This window comes from Neodiprion fabricii, chromosome 6 (genome assembly GCF_021155785.1).
Source record: "Neodiprion fabricii isolate iyNeoFabr1 chromosome 6, iyNeoFabr1.1, whole genome shotgun sequence".
NCBI lineage: Eukaryota > Metazoa > Arthropoda > Insecta > Hymenoptera > Diprionidae > Neodiprion > Neodiprion fabricii.
The window spans coordinates 28,580,708-28,605,552 of record NC_060244.1 but is presented as its reverse complement, the minus strand read 5'-3'; the positions used below and the strand labels follow the sequence as shown (position 1 = coordinate 28,605,552).

The following is a 24,845-nucleotide window of genomic DNA, read 5'->3' as shown; positions in this document are numbered from 1 at the left end:
TTATATAGTGTATAAAATAAATGAATAGTGAATTAGGAATGGTATGCGAGCTAACAAAAAAAAGTAAAAATTTACATTATTATTAACCTCTAAGTGGATATGAGCCAGCTCGGTATATTATATTAATGTACATTCAAAGTTGGCCCATTACCATGACCAATAAAATAAAAATTTTCATCTATTATAATTATATTACACATTTTTACGCACTCCAAATGAAGAAAAAAAAAACAAAAAAACAACAAAACAAAACAATAAAAAAAAAAAGTATATAAAAATTTTTATCCTCGTCATTTGTATTATAGCAACATGTGTTAAAAAAAATCCGCATTATATGTATGTAATCAAAATTGTAACTGAAAAAAACGTTAATAAAAAAAAAATGAAATAAATAATTAATAAAAAAAAAAAAAAAAAAAAAAAACGGACATGTATTAGAACAACACGCCGTTCGCCTACGGTATTATGTACCTACTCTGCTAATGTTTGCAATTTGTTCATTTACAATTATGTACAGTAGTAGCAATTTTTTATGGTAAATATGTTCTGTACTATCAGCTGCTTTTGTCGTGGTAAATACGGGATGGTTCCAGAATCCCATTTTGTAACGGGGGATGTAAAGCTCGTCAATAATAGTCGAAGGAACTTGCGGGAAGCTATGGTATAGAAATTATCTACCGTACCGACTCGATTGCCATTGTAATCCGAATATAAGCGAGTACGGCACTGTTGTTACCCCCGTGCCTTGCTTTAAAATGATACCCGTGGATTATTGTCCCCAGAAATTTTCAGCAATCTGCAGATTATTGGTAAAGTGAAACGCGAGCGTGGGCTCTGGCATTTTTGGGTATCAATCACGATCCCACCGATCTATAGATCAGCGCACGGTGCTGTTTACCTCTTTGTTTTCCGTTTTTCGGCCTCAAGATTCTCTATGCTTGAAATTCGAATCCCACCTGCCACTTGGGCCTTGGGCCCAAAGAAAATTTACCCAGGGGTGCACATGCGGAATTTGATTTAGCTAATGTTTTTTTATTGCCAACATAATCGACTAGGGAAAAAATTAGCTGTCACAGAATCAACTTCCACATGTGTACTCATCTTGAGATTCTTCAGTCAATGACATACATACATAGTGCGGCGCGAAAACTAGTTCCAGTCGAGTCCGCTATATTTAGGGAATTTACTAAGTCGCGAAGAATCCCCCAAGTCTGACATTGAATCAAAATTCTATTGATTTTTACGATTAGTGGCTGATTATTTAAAGTTGAGATTGTGTTTGTCTGATATGTGTACCACTGAAATTAGCAAACAAACGACGAACAATTGTCATGACAATTTATAAAACTTTAATCAGATGAAGGACTAATTGTGTAAAACTGGTTTCTCTGCCTTGATGCAACACGAGGTAATATTACGTCATACGTATCGTGCTCGAAACGAACAAAATTAAATAAACGAGAATGGTAAATTCAGCTTCCCCGCCTTTGGTCGGCACACGTGCATATATATGACGCACGGCGGAAAACGTACAACGCAATCATTTATCTACTATATGCGATATGTGATGTTCAAAAGTTTGTAAGCACTAAATGAAAATATAGTGAAAATATTTACGCCGTTCAACAAATTCAATTTGCTTTTCTTGGTAGTATGCTTGCCGCCGACAATGAGATGTGCTTTTGACTGATTTTTGTAGAACATTCCGGATCACTCTTGCTTCTACGTAAGTGGTGGGAGACGTATAAATACCCGGATTGGAGCCTTCCGTCGAAACAGTATAGCGATTGGATATTGAGGAGTACGGACGTCATATCGTCTAACGGAATAGCGTGAAGTGCGTATCGCGATTGCGCGGAGAGACAGAGAATCTAGCCCCACGGGAGTTGCATCACTACACGTGAAGTCGAGGGTTTCGTCTTCAATTACAATTTCTCCAAAGTCCGTTGAAATAATTGGTGAAAAATGTTGACCGCAGCGAGATTGTTGAGCCGAGGGTGCAGCGGAGTCGTTGGAGATATTTCGAGGAAGCAAAACTTCAGTACAATCTTAAAAAATGTGAGTATTTCACGGTACCGCAAATCATCCCGAAAATCATTCCCGACCCTCCTTATAACCGCGTTTTTCTAGTCCTAGCTTAACGGTCAATTCCATCTTCCATAAGGTCTTAAATTTCGATTTATTCACCGCTTCACTGTACATTCGGAATCTGTTACAATTTTTTATACCACAAACTCGATTCTTCCTTTTGCGCATTTAGTCATGTCGCGTTACTTCGAGCCGGTCGCCGCGGTCCTGCCGGTTATGTGCGTTTTTTAAAAGCCGGCATTTTCCAGAAAATTCACTCATTCATGCACTGTTTCTTTTTTAGGCTGCCGCTCCGACCGTATCTCTCTCGCAGAGACAAACCGATCTTCACCAGTACAGATACAAGTGAGTATAATCTCATTCCTCTTAGCCTAGCTGAAAATCAGAAAATTTTATATTCATTGGCTTGTCGGAAACTTTTCCAATACTGTTGGTTTTTTAAGTTATGTAATATTATCATGCTAAAATTTATCAGTTTACAAAATAATGTATGAGTCTTGCTCAACCGCAGGACTTGTTTGCTAGTGAAGAACCATGAACATGTATCGAACGGAATGTTGGTTCAATCATTTAGGTTGCACTGGTATAAAAAATGATAGTTCCACACTTGGTCGACTCTCATTTTCATGAAATTTTCAAGCAAATTTCATTTTTGTAGCCCAAATAACTGTATCTAGCTGCTTGTTAGATATTTGCAATAGCCAAATATATGAACAGAACTTGATTTCCTAATCTCATGCAATATGTAACATTATGTTCACATGCGAAGCAATACAGAATCTAGAAAGCTCTTACAATGAACAATGATTAAAATGACTTCTGATGCTTTGATTATAAATAAAAAAAACTTCATCATTTCAAAACAATGAACCTAAATTAATGGTTCCTTATAATCGTTACATAGATCGGAAGGTGTAAAAGGTGCGGTAATCGGTATAGATCTTGGCACAACGTTTTCTTGTGTAGCAGTAATGGAGGGTAAACAAGCAAAAGTAATCGAGAATGCTGAAGGTTCCCGCACAACTCCATCCTATGTTGCATTCACCAAAGGTTTGTGAATAACCACAAGTAATACCTCATTTTCTATTTAAATCAGTAACAATTTTGAGTTCCTTAACCGCCAATTAACACATATTTAATTAAAACTTGAAATAAATCTACAGAAGGAGAACGCCTCGTTGGTATGCCAGCCAAGCGCCAGGCCGTTACGAATTCTGCAAATACTTTTTATGCAACAAAACGTTTGATTGGTCGCAAATTCGATGATGCAGAGGTGAAAAAAGAAATGTGAGTATTAAAGCGGCTGTGAAATCAATTTCGTTTTTAACACGGTTTGCACTCTCATAGTAAATGACGAGATGTTTCATTTATCAGGAAATCAGTATCATACAAGATTGTCCGTGCCTCGAACGGAGATGCCTGGGTTCAGGGAGGTGATGGAAAAATGTATTCGCCAAGTCAGATAGGAGCATTTGTTTTAATGAAGATGAGGGAGACAGCAGAAGCTTACCTGAGCACGCCAGTTAAGAACGCTGTAGTCACGGTTCCGGCCTACTTCAATGATTCTCAGAGGCAAGCAACCAAGGATGCTGGGCAAATTGCCGGCCTCAACGTTCTCAGAGTTATCAACGAACCAACAGCTGCTGCTTTAGCTTATGGCATGGATAAGACTGACGATAAGATGTGAGTTAATTATATTCGAACTAGTTTTCAAATTGTATATGCAGTAAATCTTCAATGATGTTTTTATTTTTCGTCTCTTAAAGTACAGCGTACACATGTGGAGAGAATATTTCTGAGGGATTCTTGCGCTGGTCAGCGTTTAACTGCACTATTTGTTTGTATAGATTAATTCACTCTGTCTTTTTCTTATTATCAGCATCGCTGTGTACGATTTGGGTGGTGGTACCTTCGACGTTTCCATTCTGGAGATTCAAAAGGGAGTTTTCGAAGTCAAGTCTACCAATGGAGACACTTTCCTAGGTGGTGAAGATTTCGATAATGCCTTGGTCAACTACTTGGTGTCAGAGTTCAAGAAAGACGTAAGTGTACACCTAGCATTTGATATCCATTTAGTTACTTTACACTGCTCAATAATTATTCATCAGTATGAGTTACAACAGTCTGTTCATGGCAGAGATTCGAACCTTACTACATGGGATCCAAGGGTCAATCATTTTCCTGATAAGTCAAAAGCTGCTACAATTCCGATTAACTTATCAGTTACAGTACCATATTGTTTTCTTTCATTAAATCATCGGACCTGAGAAACATCATTGAATATCCACAGATTCACTGGAATAATAAAAAATCTGTATTCGGTAGCTAATCATTTATTTCCTCATTTTTGTAGCAAGGAATAGATGTAACTAAGGACGCAATGGCTATGCAACGGCTTAAGGAAGCAGCTGAAAAGGCGAAAATTGAATTGTCCAGTTCAAGCCAAACTGATGTGAATCTGCCGTATCTTACCATGGACTCCAGTGGACCAAAACATTTGAATTTGAAACTTTCGCGAAGCAAGTTTGAAAATCTAGTTGGTGACCTGATCAAACGCACACTCCAGCCTTGCCAGAAGGCCTTATCTGATGCTGAAGTGACAAAGTCTGATATCGGAGAGGTTCTACTTGTGGGAGGCATGACCAGGATGCCGAAAGTTCAACAGACTGTACAAGACATTTTCGGCCGCCAACCCTCGAAGGCTGTGAACCCTGATGAAGCCGTCGCTGTTGGTGCTGCTGTGCAGGGTGGTGTACTTGCTGGCGATGTCACCGACGTTCTTCTCCTAGATGTGACTCCACTCTCTCTGGGTGATTATTTTGAGAATATATTTTTACGCCAATGGTGCTACGCAGTTTCATTTTCTTTTCAAATGATGCTTATAACTAATCTTCTCTCAGATTTAAACATGATGACAAGATTTTACTGACATTCATCTATGGTTACTACTCACTTTTGGACTATTCGCGTCCACTCGATCTCTCATTCAGCCACTCAATTTTCATTTAGGTATTGAAACTCTCGGAGGAGTCTTCACCAGATTGATCAGTCGCAATACTACGATACCGACTAAGAAGAGTCAGGTATTCTCTACAGCAGCAGATGGTCAAACACAAGTAGAAATCAAAGTTCATCAGGGTGAGAGAGAAATGGCTAATGACAACAAACTACTCGGTCAGTTCACACTTGTCGGAATTCCACCAGCGCCCAGAGGGGTTCCTCAGATCGAAGTTACATTCGACATTGATGCCAACGGTATCGTTCACGTTTCTGCAAGGGACAAGGGTACTGGCAAAGAACAACAGAGTAAGTTTTTATCTTTTGTATAATTTTTCGTTGATTATTACATCGAACTTGTGTGACAAGATATGATTTTATAGTCGTCATCCAGTCCAGTGGTGGCTTGAGCAAGGATGAGATCGAAAATATGGTTAAGAAAGCCGAACAATACGCTAAGGAAGACAGGATAAAGAAAGATCGAGTTGAAGCTGTCAACCAAGCAGAGGGTATCGTGCATGACACAGAGGCAAAGATGGAGGAGTTCAAGTCTCAATTGCCGGCTGAAGAGGTTTGCATATTTATTTAATCTTTCAAGATTCTCTCCCCGTTTTAGCCTATTAAGTATTGTCACTCACTGCCACTTAAAGATAGTAATTTTTCAGCCAGTGGTATATGATGTTATAATATTTTTCGTCTCTCAAAGCTGATATGTGGACAATTTTTACTGAGACATAGATTGGTCTTTCCACGGTTAATTAGTGTGGTAGCGAATCATTACTAATACTTTTGATGTTATTTTCCGATTATTGCAGTGTGATAAATTGAAGGAGCTGGTGAACAAAGTCAGAGAAACATTAGCGAATAAAGACAACACGGATCCTGAAGAAATCAAGAAACAAACGAACGAACTTCAACAAGCTAGCTTAAAGCTCTTTGAAATGGCTTACAAAAAGGTAAGCATTTGTAAACCTGGATGAAAATGGGTAGAATATTTTTTTGTCAAATTGTTCGGAAATTCATGTAATAATAAAATTGCTATATCGAGATTCTGGTTAAACATTAGGTGTGTATTACACATTTCTATTTAGATGGCCGCCGAGCGCGAATCTAGCAGCGGTAGCAACGAGCAGAGTAGCCAGGAAGGCGAGGAGGAGAAAAAGAAGGAAGAGAAGAATTAAAAATTATAATACAAGTATACAAAGGAACCTGAAACAGCCTCTGGGCTGCACTTCTCGGCTACAGCAGTTTATCAGATGCATGAAACTCAGGAAACAAAATTGACGTAGTTTCAAAGAAGCGCTACGTTGTCTCAGACGTCATTATTTGTATTTCTAGATTATTTAGGTAGGTAGTTGTTGATTATTATTATTATTATTATTATCATTACTACTAATTTTCTTTTCTGACGTTCCATGATCGATAAGTGTAGTCACAGGTAGAGGTAGCGAGTCGTGGATTATAATTATAAGACAAAACGAAAAAACAAGCTACAGCAGCTACAAGTTTTTTTTTAAAGTTGCATTTGCCAAGTAAGTAATATGCAAACAGAAGACCTTTGCTATGAAGGAATACAAATCTTTCAGGTGAAACACCGTTTAATAATAATTATCGATAATAATTAAAGCGACCATCTTTTAATCCTTACTGTTTCCGTGTAACACGGTCGTGAAAACTTCTCGATAAATAAAACCGATTTCAATTAGAAATAATATCAATTTAACAAAACCTTTCTCGTAAACATCGGAAAATATCTGAATGTTGGCGTTACGTTGAAATTAAATAGTTTATATACCATAGCATCGGTCGTCTGTTGGACGATATTTGTTATCACTCCATTGTATTTTATATACCCATGTAGAGAATTTTAGGGATATTTCATACATATGATTGTAATAAAAATCAAGACACAAAAAAACCCATCAAGTATACACACGATTGTCGCTTGAAAAACGAAAATTATGTAAATTGTGTACATAATAATATATTAATGCCGCATGTTCCGAGGGGTTGAATGTTTGATGCATACAATGGCTGGCGCCGCTGTAGCCTGTGCGTTACTCCTTGGACCGTCTGTCTTACGTCGTTTTTCGTTACCCGCGGATACAATATCTTTACGGATGGACTTCGGACTCGAGAATGCGGTGGTATTGCGGGTAGCAGAGTACTTGTTAAATGATATTTCATACATTCACGAGAAAGAGAGAGAGAGAGAGAAAGAGAGAGAGAAATGCGGGATCGGAGCGATATGATAAGGATAAATTTGAGATCGCGAGAAGAGAGGGGAGAAAATTAGTCATAGTTTTTAACTAATAAAAGATTGAAATAAGCAGCAGCATAAACGAAAAACATCAAAATAATACGTTGACTATTATAAGAATTATATTAATTATCATATAATTATATATTATAGAAGCTAAACTATATGTATGATCCAATCCAGAATTTATTCTTTTTTTTATTACCACCCTCTCCCCCATTCCAAAGATCCCCGATCGTATCACAACCCATAATATACATGTTATGTTGAGCTCATAAATAAAATGATCAAACTTTAATTAAAGTTTGGATTAACTTCTGTGCGTTTAATCGAATGATCACCTCTTTCGGTAATGTTAACGATTTTTATATTATCTTCAATTCTGTGTGATATGTTAATCTCGCATTGTAGCGTAACGCCATTGTTGCCTGTTTTGTCATTCATACTTCTTTAGTCAATCACGATTTATCTCTAGACAAATTGACTCACAATCAGTAAATATCGCGATATCGAATTACCTACTCTAGTTTCTCTTTCGCAAATACTGCCACGTCTAATATTTAAGGAAGGCAAATATCTGTATTTGGCAATTCTAATTATCGTTAATTCTATACACAAATATAATTTGACGAGGCTTATGATTAACAAGATAGAGATAAAAAGTGCAGCTGTGCATGCTTTTCTTGTTTTCTATGTGATATTCAAAGTTTGCGATCAAGTTGTAGCCTGTGAATTGAAAATTGCACTCAAAGGTCTTATAATATGTATACTAATTACAATATTTGTACAGATAATTCGTACAGGCGAGCCTTTTGAAATTGGTATTTATTGATTTATTATAGTCATTTGATGGTGAGCCTATATTTTCCGAGAATAGGCAGGAAGCATATTCGGGATAAGGATATAAACATGTGTCCATTGCAGACCTTTGACAGATCAAGAAATGTGTGTTCATATTTAGAATTATAAACTAAACTAATTGCAGGAATCAGAGTTTTATGTGTCATTTGAAAAAAAAGAGGATTTTCTTTTTCATCCAAATTCTCACACCGAATGCCTTGTTTCGGAATATCAAATATTATCTAACCGTATCGAACAAAGTATTTACTTTTATTTTTGTTTTAATACTAAAATCATGATAACACACAACTAATGTATATAAATAACATGTAAAAAGGGCCAAATTAATCCTCGAATTCCTTGATAATAGTCAACAATAACAATTTTATCATGCACAAATATCGTGCGATCAATTAAAATTTTTCTCTATACAAACGGTGACCAGTTTAATTGAAGAAGGAAGAGTTTTCCGAACGGTGACACGTTTCCTCTATAAAAAATGGCAATAAATCATAACACAACGATTGGGCAATGATCATGATCGATTACAGTAAAATAAATCGAAGCCGAAATCTATTCCTCGACGGATTATTCTTCTGCACAGCGCGCCGCGTAGTAAATTCCTTTGGTGGTCGGCCAATATTTAAATTCCATTGTATTCATTCAGGGGTCTAAACGTAAAGTGCCGTATTGATTATTAATCGTGTAAGAGTTACATTATTTTTATAGCACGTGAACAATTGACTTGTTCTGTTTGCGATCGGTGATTTTTTAATGTCCGTGTGCAATCGGTTTAAATTTGAATCAAGGCGTGAATGATCGCCGTGTAGTATCGATTCTTCCTTGAGAGGAAACATGTAATCACCTGGAATAATATTATTGTGTAGGAACAGTGAGCGTGCTGCAGCCCGAGAAGCAGCAACGTGCGAGATAGCGGAAGGAAGAGAGATTATATTTACAAGAGTAGTGCGTACGTAGGAATAAGGTAATTGATCTTTTTTCTTTTTCTTTTGTTGTTGTTTAGGCCTATTTGCAAGGAAACGGTTTCATTAAGCACTAATATTGTAGCTTAATCGTAACAGGTAGCACTTGGAATTTACATGAAGTGCCGTTTGTTCGTTGGTTTTAATATTATGTTTTTTCTGATTTTTCCGTTTCGTTCCATATCTTACACACATAATTATTCTCATTCAGCCGTTCCTCCCTGTCGCAAGTAAATTTTCAACCTTCATTAAACACATATGCCTTTTGCTGTGAACGGAATTATACAGGCGGTTATACTGGAGAATACATTCAATGAACAGCGGAAAATTTTTGAACGAAAACCGCGCATCTTGTGGTTATCTATTGGAGAATTACACATTAAATATATCGATTCGGAAACGAAGCAAATTTAAATATAATTAGTACAATTATAATGTTATAGTTTTCAAAGAAGCATATAGCTGCATCGTACAGTAATGATTTATTATGTATTAAATAGGTGTATACACTAACGAGAAATTGTGCCGCGGGCCTCTAGTGTAACGCAGTATTTGCGATTTGTATTTTTCATTTCTTTATATATCATATAAGCTCGATTGCCCAGTTAAATAATCAACAATTGGAAAAGTATAATGTACGGCGAAACCGCGGATAGATATATAGTTGCAATAGGGAGGTGTCATAAATTGTATTAATGTATGTATATTGTATATGCATAGGGATGTAATGTGTTATGGTGGTTACGGAAAGCAATCTCTACACTTTCGAGATTACATCGCACCGTACAATACATATAATAATTAATAATGGGTATTTGAAAAGTATTACAATTAACAATAAACTGTAACGCATGAGTCAGCCGCTATCAATTATAATATTAGACGTGAATACTATCATACCGCATATACGTTTAGTATGTATAATTAGATATTTGGTTTTACGTACATACAGTGTAAATGTATACCTATATATACACACATCATACCGAATCTCTTCTCTGCACTATAGCTTTTTTTCCTCCTCTTATTTCTTCAACTCGTACAAAATATATAATATTTAACAATTAGTTAGAATATCTTTTCGTAATCACCACAAAATCATTATACAATATTGATAGATCATACACCAATTGTTTCGTCAGCTTCCCTCAATTTCGAATTAATTATCGTTAGTAGTTTATCTGTATGCGTAATTGGGTGGTCCTTATTTAGGGCTCGGATGAATTTTTTGTCATTCGCCCATCCTAAAGCGTCCCCAAATAATTGAAAAACAATAATATGCATTTTGTCTAGATTTCATGGCGTGATAATGTGAATCTTTTATCAGATAGCTGGACCAATGAGCAGTAAAATTTTTCAGTTGCAGAATATTTTTAACGTTATTACGCTTACAATAAAATATATACTGAGAACGTGGCCGAAACACGTGTGTGAAAAGTGGAGTAATTGTTTTTTAATTATTTGAAGTTGATTCGGAGGGCAGCTCGGAAAAATTTCGCCGACACTTTGAATAAGGACTACCCTAATGTGTATAATACACGCCTCATCCGTATGCGACGTAGTCGATCAGAGTTCAGGAATATTGTACGGTAGATATTGACACGCTGGCAAAAAAGGTGAATTTTTTTTTATGATCGCCGTTTATTTTTTTATGTAATTTGATGTACGTTCCGTTTGTTCTTTGCGTTATTGGCGGAAGAATTTTGAGACGGTTTCACCCCCGGGTAAATTTTCGTGGCAAGACCTCGGCCACAAGAAGCCGTGTTATATATAGATCCTGTAGTTTACCTTTATCGGCGAGATCGGTTCAACACGCACATATCCCATAAGCCATAGAAATCCCCATCGGGGTGACCGTCTTTAAAAGTCTGATTCCGTCAACGTATACGTATATGTTATATATGTACGACTAAAATTTAAATTTTTTTTTCCTCTCTTTAATAATATATATTTCACTAGAGTTTTTGTAAGGTTTTAAGTCAGGTAGTATCACAGCTGGCCCCCGATCGTTTAAAATAAAAACGGGGGCCTTTGGGGAGCCCGTTTCGCCCCTCCCTTTGCCGCCCCGAAAATCGCTACGCCGCGCCGCTGGCCCCTTGAACAGCACAGTCAGTCCCCGAATTATTATACATAACAATATAATAAATATATTTCGATAGCTAAAAATGTAGAAAAAATTATACAATGCCTATCTAACTATCTATCTATCTTCTATTACATGTCTAACGCGACTAATTTATATCAGTGTCTCTTTTTGGATCAACATATACATATGTATGTTGTATATGTATACGTCGATCTAGGGCGGCGGGGCTCCCTCTGCGCGGTAAATACATTTCATATTATTAATCAGTTAATATAGTAATGTTGAGATTTGTTTTTTCTTTTTTCTTTTTTTTCTTTTCATCAGATATTCAATCTTATTCAAATATATATATATGTATTTATATATATATATATACATATACATACATATATATATATATATATATATATATATATATATATATATATATATATATATATATATATATATATATATATATTCATTTTTATATTAGGTATATTTATTACACGAAAGATGCATGTCGTAAGATTCGTGCGAAACTCGACCAATTGCGTTGAGCACTTGCCAATTTGTATATATATATGTATATTACTCTTTTTGATAACTCTTGCGAAACCGAGGTTTCTTTTCATACTAAGCATTTTCGTGCGAATAAAATAATGTCGCGAATATTGCAAAATGCCGTTTGAAAGGAAATTAACATGTTGATAAATTTGACATTTGAAACGATTACATGATATTAATATTTGTCTGTAGGCAATTAGTTTTTTTTTCTGTAGTGAAATTTAACACCATCACGTTACAGCGACTTTAGAAAATCTTTCCGAAAACGTCCGACAGTAAGAAGAGAAAAAAGTTTTCCACACATTTTTTCACGTTGATTTTGTCTTGAGAGTTAAGTCATCGCTTAAAATCCCCTCGTTGAAGCTTCGCATCTTCGAATTTAACCAATCATTTCAACGCTTCAATTCCTAGTACTATATTTATATGATATGAAGAGTTTGAAGAGTAACGAAGACCTTTCAAATTTCCCGTAAATATTACATTTATACAATATCTATACATGTGTTATATACGTACAGTTAAACATACTTATTAACTCGAGTTATTCGCACGAAATCAGAATTAACTGCATCCCTACAAGTTAGCCGATATCTTACGAAGATGTTATACAATATTTTACGTATGTACTTATGGTACGTATTCGTAATTTCTTTTTTATTTCTCCTTCTTACGTTTTAGTTTTAATTTCGTTTTCTGACTTCTTAAACTTAAATTATACCAAGTACTACGTAATTCAAGGGCGAGGGTGGAATGTTTTATTCTCCGAATGCTACCGCTGTCAAATGTGCCAAGCGCAAGCCGCGGGTTACGTATTTTATAACAAGTGTTTCTCGTCTATATATTATATTTTACTCACGGTTATGTTGTAGATATATATACATACATACATATACATATATATATGTATATATATATACATATATATATATATCTTATGCCTTCCCTCGTAATTTTTGTTCTTCCCAAATTTTCCGTACATCCGTTTAATTAATTAGTTCGATATACACGTAATCCTAACTGTAAGTAAAATCGCGTGCGTCGAATAACGAGCTTTATAGGGATGTATATAATATAATAACGTAACATAATAACCGTAAAATAATGTGAAATTATACGACAAACAATTAGTTTCTACCGGCGCTGAATTCCGTTCCGCCGTCACCTTCGTTGCTGTCCTCGACCGAGGGCGCGCATACGGTTTCCTTTTCGTCTTCCCTATCGAGGTCGGTGACGCATCGTGATTCCTTGTCTTCGGTCCGAGGAACGCGACGGTTGCCGTTGACGAGCAAGACGGGTTCGTCGTTCGCTGTGCCGGGGTCTACGTCCTCCTCGGAGGCGTATTTGTTCGATGTCGGTGGTGCGGAAGAATCGACGGGCGAGCCGAGAACCGGGGTCGGTATCGCGACGCGATCCTGATCCTCCTCCTCCTCCTCCTCCTCCGCATCCTCCTCCTCCGCTTCCTCCTCCTTCTCGTCGCAGATCGCGTCCATTACCACCCTGTGCTTCAGCTGCCTGACAGCGTTCTCCAGGTTCTCTCTGAGGAAGAGGTTTCCCTCGCTTTCCGGTTCCTCCCATCCCTCGGGCGTGAAGATCGCCCTGGCCGTTTGGTAGAGCTTTCGGAAGCCCAGCTTTGTGTAAAGACTCCGGCTCGCCTCGTTCTCCGGCCTTATGAATACGAAGGAGTTGTAGCCCCGGTCGGCCACCGCCTTGATCAGGTACCTCGCGAGCTTCGTGCCGTAACCCTTCCGCCGGAACTCGGGCCGCGTTTGCATCGAGAACATCGCTCCGTAGTAGGACTGGACCATCCAAGCGGCGAGTCGATCACCCGCGAACACTCCCGCCGCTGGGAGGGTCTTTATAAGTCGTAAAAAAAGCTCGTGGCACTCCATGTCGTTCGCCGTGTAAAGCTCGTGGATTCCTTCGGCGTGTTCCGGCCTCAGCGGCTGGACCCTGACGTCCGTCTGGCTCTCCTCGGCTTCCTCCTCGATCTCCACGGTCTTCTCGGGCTCCTCGCACGCCCAGATATCACCCAGGACTCGGTTCACCGTTCCCGTACCCTCGTAAAGCCGCACCAACTCGTCGACTATGTCGCAATGCGTGAAGTTTATGTACAAGGGACGCGACCAGTCCAACAACACGTCTTCCGTTCGCAGGAGCTTCAGCAACTCGAGTCTGTCGCCGGGACAGAAGACTCCCACGCTTTCGTAGAGAGTACCGTGGGGCTGGGGGAAAGAAGATTCGATCGATCAGACAATCTTGCACAAATTATATCCGTCAAGTAATTTTTACAACCATTTACAGTCGCGTGCGGACGTTGCGGAGAAACATTGAATTGTAACTGTCTTACGAAATTACAATGGCATTGTTCTTATCGGCACAGGGTTCATTGAATCGTGTCGATTGCAGGAGATTGGATCGTGCAGAGTATAATGCTCGTTATTTACGTTATTGTGAAGAATTTTATCGCGCAATCTCTATATACCGCAGAATTTTAACGAGCAAGTTGATTCCAGCAGAGCTTGAATCGCAAGTTCTACGGGGTTGATTATTATATCCTACATCGACTGAAAGCTTCGGATCCGCACGCTCTTACATAAATGTAGTCTTACATGCACGGAATATCCAAAATCGCGTTTAGAAAATTGAGAAAAAGCAATTTACTTACAATTAGAATCTCACCGATTATAGTTACGGCATATATTGTGCGAATAATCAATGCGTGCGAACTTCGCAGCGAAATAGTATGTATGCATATATACTCCCAAGCTTTATATGTGTTCGCGGTTGGTAATTATCGGAATTGACTAACAGAGAGGCGGAATAAAATTGCGGGGTAAAAGTTTGAGGCGCGGAATTATCGGCCGGCAGGGTTCGTTTTGCGGATATGCCGGCACCCTGGACTCTTTCCACTTTGCAGGTGGAATGCGGGGGCGTTCAGTTTGGCGAGATGTTGGCCCCGAGCCAGGCCGGGATGTGGGCCACCACCGCCCTCCACCCCCATGTCAAATCCTCCGCCCGTCCATCTTCTCCTGGGACTTCAAACCGTAATACGCGTGTTCGAATTTCGAATGGCCACCTTTGATTTGTATACGTCGACGTTTTCTCTTGCCTGTAAGTTACCGTTTGCGTTTGACGTGTACAAAAGTCAATTCGCCACTGATCCCTGCCTCCTCCTTCAGGGTCGTGAAAATCGATGGATTTCACGCTATCGGTTTTCTGTTTTATTTGTTTTTTTTTTTTTATTTTTTCTCATTGACATATCCTAGCGAAGCATTTGTTTGAATCCTTCTTTTCAATTGGTTGAGCTTTCGCAGAGCTTTCGTATTCTGCGGGAAAGGATCGCTGTAATTCCGACGCGAAAAAGGGACTGCAAATTATCACGCGAGCGAATACATGTATTTATATAAAAGGGTGATAGTGCAGAAGTGCCGTTCATTACATGCTTCGCGTTAACGTTACCGAAATCACTGCCTTCTACGAGGATGTGGAAGGGACGCTATGACGGTGCGATAAAAGTCGGTCAATTGTGAAGTGCTGAAAGTGAAAATGGGAGCGAACGCTTGTCACGGTAGGTTCGTAACACTCAAGAACATCGGAGACGACGGTGATCATATTTTGCAACGTAAAATTGCCGGGCGAGAAAGCGGTGGTAACGATCAAAGGTGACAACCCCGGGGAGCTTTGAGTTTAAGTAAAGCTGCGACCCGGTCAGCGCTGAAAGCGTCTAATGCCGAAGGCAGTTTCTGAAATTTACCATTTGCTCAGCCTCCAGCCGTTTTGGGGGTCCCTCGACAGTTTTCTGATATCGTATTCCGGAGAATAGTTCACCGTAAGGTTATACTTACGGACAATGTCATTCCTGGGAAGTGGAGGCAGATTGGGGACTGCTTTGGCCAACCGTCTGCCACGTAAAAATGAAATTCCCAGACTCGTTCCTCCAGGTACGTTAAAAGAGTTTGATGAAACTGAAATATATTCAAGTGATCAAAGTTAGCACTTGGCATTTTAACCTGCGGAGGTATGTTCAAGAAAAAGGGTTCCATAAACGCGGAGTTAGGAATGCGTCGGTGGTAGTAAAAAATTACTAACGATAAGCTAAAATTAGTTTCCATTCGGTCTGCCGACTTTAAATGCTCTGTGTTAAAGGCTAATCATTTTAGTTCACGTTCTTTGTCTAGTTCGTGTCTCCCGGAAGCCTTGAAAGCTCTCCGAAAATTGTAAGGCTGAGCAGTAATCCATTTTTAAAACAACTGTACCGTCTGAATAACGCTGACTCGGTACATTGCAGTGTTCATTTGTCATTAGTATAAGTCCATACCAACTCCCTAGTTAAATTCCAGCAATTTATGCACAGGTATAAAACTCTTTGAAGTTTCCGCGAAATCTTCAAGCGGTTTTACCCGAGAGTGAATTTGTCTGCTGTATTTTTCTTAGATTAAATAATTAGTTCGTCAAAGGCAGTCAGTGCTGCATAATCAGTGAATATTTTCCACAGCGATAAGTTTATCATGGCTTATTCTCTGCTGTTAATTATGCCTAATTTTACGAACAACTCTGGGCAATTTGACATATCGGATTCGCCGATGTTTATTCCGTGGCATTGAAAATTACGTGAAACGAATGTTACCCAAGTCAGTCGTACAAGCCACACCCAAGGCATACAAGCAGAGACCGATCAAGCACTGAAATAATCACATGATTGCCGGCGGTAAAAAGCGAGAGGAAAGAAAAGCTCGGAGAACGATAAATTTATTCGGCCAAATAAGAGGAGAAAAAAGCATAAAGGATCAACAATTGGAGCATACTTTACGTATACATCCACGTGTTTCGCAATTACTTTACACAGCGAGATTTAAGCTGTGAGCCGAGTGAAAACGTCGAGGGGTTGATGTCTGCGGGTTTTTTTTATCAGGCGATAATTTACTGCGGAGGTTCTTGGACAAAGTTCAAGGTTTTGTCTAAAGAGTGAACGTGCGATCTGCTACGACTCTGAAGCTTGCAGCCCGGAAATACTCGCGTTATAAATTTCATTGTCAGACTAGAAATCAGATTTCTTAGATGTGTGTATAATATTTTTTTTTACTACAGATAAAATTGCTGATGTTTTTTCACGAGCTCGGGTTGTGAGAAGGAAAAAGAACGTCCTAGGCCCCCTGCCTTAAGTTCGAAAGTTCGTCTTGCTTCGAACTAATTTGCATTTAATTTGAAACCCCCGGCGGACGTGGAGGCAGCAAAGGCGGTGTCGGTCCCGTTTGCGAAAGAGAAAAACACTCTCAATAAAATTGGTCTTCAAATCGCCCGGGCTGCAGCCCGTGCCGAAAAGGTCGTTACCATATATACGCGTGTTTTTACAGACACGTGAATCAGCATACGAATATATTGCCATGTATTACAGAAATAGCGATTTCACAGCCCAGCTTGCAGCTTCTCAAAAATTCACCCTCTCAACCCTTGACGCAACATTTTTTAAATCGGGAACAATTCGCAGGGAAATTTATATACGACGAAAAATATGCGCTCGGTGCTGAGGTTCGAACTTCGAGCTTAAGGAATCTTTATGCCCGTGAGTTTAAGGATAATCCTGAGAAGGTTCCTCCGAGTGACGTGCACGAAACGTTGGAAAACAGACTGGCGCCTGAACGCGTAGTTTGACGTGGTAACGCAAAATCGATTTTTTCCCTTCGTGTAATTGCATAATATGTACGTATACCCAATGCTGAGCAGTTTATCGTCGTGAATCGCATGCAGCTGCGGCTGCAATGAATTGCCGTAGGTATTCGTTATGGAGAGAAGCTGGAACGAGAGGGAGGGATGAAAGAGACCGAGGGTCAGGGTCACCTTGAATGCAGGTAAACATTTTTTATCACATCATCGCGTTAATCAATGAAGCTTGCATGTTCGATATCACTAAAAGCACAAACTCTACATGACGGTTTCCAAGAGCTATTTTCGGCCCTCGGCTTTTCACGGAACCCGTTTAGTCTTTGGGCTTGGGTTCGGGTACACGCCTCTGATGTTTCGGTACGTTGATATACTTTGAACTCGTTACCGGTCAATAGCTTTTCCCCAAACCACGATAAGTACACCGATACACTCGATATTGGCTGTTAAATACTCCCATAAATTGGTTATGTCGTCTAAACGGTTGCTAAATGTCGACGGTATAAAAATGACGGAAGCTCGCATGGTTGCGTACAATATTATTTATGCAACGCGGTATTCCAAACAAATGTAATAAATATGGTATAAACTGTACTTTACGTTTTCTATTCTTTTTTTCGTGTACACCTATAATGCTTGTTATTCTTCCAGCTGTTGCTCGTATTTTTTCCGTGTTCGTTAATTACTGTATACGTACAGTTCGTGCACCTCAAAGCTCGCTGAGCAGCCAGCCGCAGCTTTGCCGATTCCTATAGTAAAAGAATTGTTAGATTTGAAAAACCCGTTGAATAAATACGTCGTAACAGAATTCTTGAACATGTACCGCGTTATACGCGCCGGCACGAATCACGAATATCGCTATGCGACGTAAATACGTTGCAGCTAAACATTTGAACTTTTGTACGACGTAAAATCGCCGACTCCCTGTAATCGCACCCCTGCGTAAAACCGGACGACGTGTACGTAACAAAAGAATAAGAATGATAAAGAAAGAAACTTCGGGAACGCTGTTATTAAAGTTATTCCTCGAGTTGTGGTTAAAGCTCGTTGTTTTGCGCGGGCTGTTGAATCACGCGATCAAAGCAGGGGGGGCTTGTCGACGTTGTGTCGTAACCGCAAGAATTTTCAGTATCGTGTAAACGATCGATCATTGTTATTCCCATATCGGCACCCAACAAGGTCTAAGGTTATCCCAAAAGTTGAAAGATGAAAAGCGTCATCGTCGTCCTCCCCTTCGCAGCTCGTTTCGAAAAGCCGCGACGGGTTTCGAGGGATTCTTTCTTCCTTCGTCCCGGATCCCTCAGGACCTCGGATGTCCTGGGGAAGTGGAGGCGACCTTGAAAAGTGCGGCAATGTCGGGGGTAAAGACAGCAGTACGGCATTGCGGTGACCCACATATACCAGCTGGACTATTTCAGCCTCGACTGCCACACGCAACTTTGATCTTATTGCGGCTACATGCCGCATATTTGAATCGCGATTTAATGCGATACGCACACCCCGAGCTGATAATCGGCCCGAGTCCGCCTCGTGTCAACGATCTAATAATTCCGCACTCCAGCCGTGTCGAATGTCCCCGGATCACGACCAGGAGCCTCCCTCCTCCACCTTTCAACATTTTCCACGAGGCAAATTTTCGATTCAATTATGCCCCGTGTACGTGGCTCGTACCCGATTCTTCGGATCAATCTTCCGCGCAGCGATGAGCGGCTCGCATGACTCTTGAGCCAAGTCCGTCGCATCTTCACCGCCACCGAGACGGGCTTCTTGAATTATGATGTTTTACGAAAGTAGGGGTATTTGTCCGGCAGCTATCGAGCGAAGCGGTCGACTACGAGTATAATGTCTATTATCGGGGCGGAATAGTGTACCCTGGATAATATTACAATGGTATATAGCGCGATGCGAAGCCATAGGAAAGCTGATGGCGAGCGACACCGAACCGTCCGCAAATCACAATGTTGCGCGAGAAACCGTCGGCGATGACAACACGAGCGAAATTGCATCCCTGCTCGGGTGATGATTATTAGCTAAGGCTTGGGAAATCGGGACGAGAGACGGAGAAAAAGCTTCATTTTCTCAGTATCAAGACAGCGGGATCTAATAGAGGGAGATAAAAGACGTGGAAAATCCAATTCCGTCGCTTCGGGCAAAACATATTTATTTGTTTATTTATTTGTTCATTTATTTATTTATTTATATACTTATTTCAAAGCCAAATGGACGGTTTGTCAGCTCCGGGCAAATCAAACTTTTCTGATTCGTCTGAATATCAGTATCGGTGAAAAGCGCGGTCAAGCTTCAATCTGTTTTCTGCCGTTTGGAAATTGCGCATCGAATTTATTCAGTGATTCATCCTCCAGTGGTGACCGCTTATATTAGAATCTCCGGCTAAGCGATGAAACTCTGGAAAGCTTCTGCACGAGTGATCTATGCGAGATCGTGGTGGCTGACCTGCAGTGATCATACGTATCGAAAACCGATGCAAAAATCAACGGAATCGATTCAGTGGAGCATAAAACGGAAAGAAGACGACACGGTGCAGGTGAGCAATTATTTAGGCAGCATTTCTTTTCACATTTTCTCCCGAAATTTCACGGCTATGAGGATTTTGTTCAGGAATTTGGGAATTTATTATTTTGCCGAGAAACAGTTCGTCAACCAGAAAATACGCGATCGGCAATTAACCATTGCTCGATTCACCTCTAAGGCGAAAAGCCGTGCCAGATCGATCAAGTCACAGTGACTATATAACCGTCCAGTGTTCGCCCGCAATAAATAGATTAAGAGATTACAGAGTTATTCGTGAAATAGTATAGAATTATCGCATGGTTAATTATAGAATTATATGGTTAATATGTCGCATAAAAATATGAGTAACTACAGTACGCCGCGAGGTCTAAAATGCTTTACGAGTTGAAATTCGCAACCTTAAAAATTCTTGCTCAAACTTCTGTCTCCGGCGAAGATGGTATCCAAGCAGTTATTAATTATAATATGAAGCTGAGTAGTTAATAAAGTATAAATCGGCGCATACCTTCAGAGATTCGGGAAGGTATCCGGTGAGGAAGTCCAGAAGTTGAGGCAGTTCTTCGGGATGAAGTAATCGGAAGTTTCGACCGCGTTCCTGAACCGCCTCCTCAGGACGCTCCATACTTCCACTATACTGAAATGGAATGAAATCTGTTTATCTTGAAAATAATATCTACTTTCGCGTGTCTGCGCCGTGTGATGGGATTTAAATAATTGGGGGAGAAGACCGCGTCAAGATACGACTGTATCATACCCTCCTCGTCGACGCTTCGATCTTGTATGCCTACAATTAGTCGCCTACTCATGAATCCCAAACTCCCCTGATACAAACGCGCAAATTACGTCTTTTGTCGCCGTGGCGTTGTCGGTTTAAGTCGATATCTGTAATAGCTGGCTGCGGGTATCGGAACTTGCCCATCGTGGACGCCTCGTTTTATCGCAGCCAAAAAGAGAAGATGAAAAAGAGAAAGGAAAACAAAAAAACGAACAATTACCCCCGTCGTAAAAAATTATTACCTCTCGTTAATTGAGAAAACGAACTTTTCACCTGAAATGGGTGTCGTTAAACTCAACACCGTATCGCTATGTCTATATCCAACAGCTCATTTTGTCAGCACTTTCATATCTGCACGTCACTAGCATCATTTTTTCTCAATTATTCTTACGAAATATTTCATAGGTTGTAAACTCGGTCCTCCATCTTTTCGAGTATTCGAAATGATTTAATCTCGCCTACGTAGATAGATAAATAGATGAAAAGTTTTAATTGATCCTAGAGCAGTAGCTTCCTGAGGACCATAAGATACAAAGATTACAACAAATTTTCAATCGTATGTGTACGCGCATCTACAAGCTATTGACATAAATACTATAGTCGTTTGAGGTGTTGCGTGATGCAGGACGCTTGAACCGTTCAAGGAGACCGGTACCAGTTAACTTTGACGTTTTCGATTTGATTTTATTAGTATTTAGATAAAAACGATCAATCACGCGAATGAAGATACTTTCCTTGGCTTCGTGACGCAATTTTCAAGTCTACGACTGGTCTGATTTTGTCTTCTCACTAGGTATAAGTATCAGTCGTTCCGGAAGAATAAGAGCGAAACAATCCACTGGCAATCTGTATACATTCCAAAAAGCTGTAACACGTATCGTCAATCGTCGATGATCAATAAACTAGCAAGATTTTTATAGAGCTTTAATTCGGCGCGATTTTATTAATGAAAACTCGGTCGTTCCGGCGAAGTGAAAAGAGTGTATTCCTGTCGTGGTGTAGAAAGCAAAAGCCCCTTGATCGATCCCTCAGGTACGAGTATGTAGAGAAATGTTGCAGGGGTGCGAAACACGCGATTCGCAGAGGCATTCGTACCGTCGCGAGATGATTCCACCTATTTTTCAATGGCTAATCTACGCAGCAGCGAAATCGGCGTGGAAACTTATCACGTGAAATTTTTACCGGCAACAGAGAGGGTTGCCTGTCCAGTATCCGTTCTAAACGTTTATCGATTCGAGGCGAGGTGCAGCAGCAGCGGCAGTCTGGCCAGCTCTAACCTTTGCGAAAAACGTATTCGCACACCATGAGGAGCGAAGAGGAGACGAGAGGATGAGAGCGTCACGTGCACCCTCCTCACAGGATGGGGATGTTCGTTTCGGCGTGAGCGCAGACCAGCGAACATGCACATGCTAGTGGTAATTGTTGTTAAAAAATTTTCCCGTAGATTATGGAGAAGCGTATTGGTTCTTCAGCCCTCTGTAAGCTCGTTTCGGCCGGGCTTTAATCAGCTTTGAAGAGAATCTATAACACCGGTGTTATTAATTAGACCGAATAATCGATCGGAGACCAAAACCCCGAAGATAACGAGGTGCTTTATACTTTGGGAAGAAGAAAAGAATATAAAATATTCGTGTAACAAGCTGATAAGTAATCGGTTCGAGCAGCGTGATCCTCGCGTCCTCGTTCTACCTCACATTTAATGTAGGTACTTGTTTTGAAACGTGATACTGTGGCTTGCGCGACATGCGGAATTGAAATTTATACTAATAATAACAATTTTATACTAATCTAGTTATATTTTCACGTGAGTTAGATTTTCTTCGCCGAATCTCTAATCAGAGCTTTTATTCTCTTTATAATTGGGTTTTATTTTCATCGAGCTATGCGAGTCGTGAAGCAATGGTTATATTTGTACTTCCAGTATCGTGTTAAATTCTTGAGTAATTTTCGATCATCCATAATAGATAATTTATTGCAGGTGATTTCGTCCTCGTCGTTTTGAAATTCGCAAAGGTGAGTGCTCAGATATCTTCCCACACATGTCCTAGAGCAATCTCTTTTTCAGTTATTACTATTATTCTACTTTACGATATGCTGAATCAATTTGAATATAAAATTGTGAAATAGATATTAAATTCGTTCGAACATCCGGCTAGTCTCACGGGATTTCAAACTCGTCCGCGAAACAAACTCGGTGAAGTAGCAAGTTTGATAAGAATGGCGACGGTGTCCGTGAAGATTTTTAATCCAAAAAAAAGTAAGCGCGGTTTTTTTTCCGTTGTCGAACATGCGACATCGGCACCGCGGTCGAACAGCTGGCGCTATATAACATAGCCAGCTAGTTACATAGCTGTCAAAAGCTCTGAGCTTTCTCCGGCCGGCTTGAATGGCATGAATATCCCTTCGATCATTGGAAAAATAGAAGTACAAAAACCCGAAGGATGGGGATCAATAAAAAACTGCACCCGATTAAAACATCCTAATAACAGCGTCGTTCGTATGTATAAGTAAACTGGATGATTTAAACAGAGACAGATCGCTGAACAGATAAACTGCCGACAATAATTATATACGCGTAGGGAGGGAAATTGTAGTTATAAGGGCTTTACAGCCGTATCGATTTACCTGTGATTAATAGCTGCGATGCGTAAGCGATATAAATTTTGCGTTAGTGTGTAATATACGCGTACGGTATACCGCAGGCAACAGGGAAATTGTCCTGGAATGGGATTTCCCGTTGCTGAGAAAATATCGGCCGTGGCCACCGCGACGAACACGGCTCTCTTACTAGACGTCTCGTGCTTTTCCCTTCCTCGGTTTCCCCGCAGAAAAACTAATTTACCCCCAAGCCGAAAACGGCCGAACACCGGGCGAGGAGTGAGACGGATACTGCAAGCTCGACGACGGCTTTTGCGACTAAAACCACGTCCCGACAGTCGCGTTCAGGGATTGTTACAACGGAGCCATGCGCCCGCGCCGCCCCCAGGACCCGCACTGTCGCCCCTGACCTCCTCTGCCTACCCCCGAAGTCCTCCAGGCGTACGATGTCAGGGCGCAGAATCGCGCCCCACACTGCAGTTCTAATCGCAACGCCTGCGCCTGCATCCTCCTTATTACTCGAGACTCGAGAGAGCTCTCCTTACAGACATGGAAATACCTCCTATCCACCACCTAATATCCTTGGCCGTTTCAACTTTTGGACACCGTTCCTCTCCGGCTGATCGTAACGAATTCATCAATCGTGATATAACGCTATTGCTTCGTATAGAACGCCGCTTGAAAAATTAAAAAGTGCGCTCCAGTCGGTACGCCGTTTACATTGCATGCAAAAAGAAAGAGTTACATACAGATATTACATTTTAGAGCTCATCTTGGAGATTGGATTTGATCGAAAATTGTGTTTCAACGTGTCTCGGTACTCGGGCCACCTTCCAGTTCTTTGACAGCGGTGTAGCTAATTTCCCTTGGATCCTTGGCTTCTTGTCATAGTCTCGATTACTTTGTACAATTTGACAGGATCTTATCACGAAAATTTTCACAAATATAACTACGCACGATGATTTCGGGCTTAACGGCGTAAATCCGATTGGTACAAGCGTCGACGTTGAGCTTGAGATTGTGAAATGGGAACGTTTGTTTCCACGCTAAAACGGTATTCTTCCGAAAATTATATGTCTTCTGATAATTCTTCTTCATGATCGATATAAATATATTACAAGCATGAGCAAAGGACGCGGGGTTACAAGAACTGAATTCCCTTAATCACGTTAAACCGCTAAATTACCTTTCAAACAATACGTGAAGCAAATCGATCGGACACAAAGCACCGAGTTTCGGTGTTGGACAAATATTTGCAATATCAAATAATCAGATGACGTAGTAACGATTCTGTTCAGTAGATATTTCAATTGTCTGGCACTTGATAGAGCTGTCAGGAGCAGCTTTTACCTCTACATAATCATTTAACGAGGATTGCGAATCCCCCGATTTTGTATCAAAGAGACAAAGGGGCATACAGGATAAATCGCCGAGGGTTGCTGCGCGACGATATGTGTAAGAAGCCTGCCGAGATGTCCA

At 40.2% G+C, this 24,845-nt stretch overlaps 3 protein-coding genes across 3 annotated transcripts in view; 2 read left to right on the top strand and 1 right to left on the bottom strand.

Annotated features, from left to right (window-relative positions):
- Positions 1-1,780: 1,780 nt before the first annotated feature.
- LOC124185839 (heat shock 70 kDa protein cognate 5) lies at positions 1,781-7,659 on the top strand. The gene is made up of 11 exons (XM_046576992.1): positions 1,781-2,058; positions 2,372-2,433; positions 2,993-3,138; positions 3,252-3,375; positions 3,463-3,771; positions 3,968-4,130; positions 4,442-4,898; positions 5,098-5,394; positions 5,469-5,656; positions 5,901-6,041; positions 6,177-7,659. Exons 1-11 carry the CDS (start codon positions 1,966-1,968, stop codon positions 6,264-6,266), a joined length of 2,070 nt encoding a protein of 689 aa, XP_046432948.1. The 5' UTR covers positions 1,781-1,965; the 3' UTR covers positions 6,267-7,659.
- Positions 7,660-7,810: 151 nt separating this feature from the next.
- LOC124185841 (transmembrane protein 230) overlaps positions 7,811-24,845 on the top strand; it is a 39,030-nt gene continuing 21,995 nt past the window's right edge. The window contains exon 1 of the mRNA XM_046576998.1: positions 7,811-9,170. The gene's annotated coding sequence lies outside the window, so the exon portion shown is untranslated. The remainder of the gene's footprint in view (positions 9,171-24,845) is intronic.
- On the bottom strand, positions 12,021-23,751 carry LOC124185840. Its single transcript, XM_046576994.1, has 4 exons — positions 23,394-23,751; positions 20,499-20,627; positions 15,646-15,765; positions 12,021-14,022 (listed from the first exon to the last, which is right to left on the bottom strand). Exons 2-4 carry the CDS (start codon positions 20,613-20,615, stop codon positions 12,925-12,927), a joined length of 1,335 nt encoding a protein of 444 aa, XP_046432950.1. The 5' UTR covers positions 20,616-20,627; positions 23,394-23,751; the 3' UTR covers positions 12,021-12,924.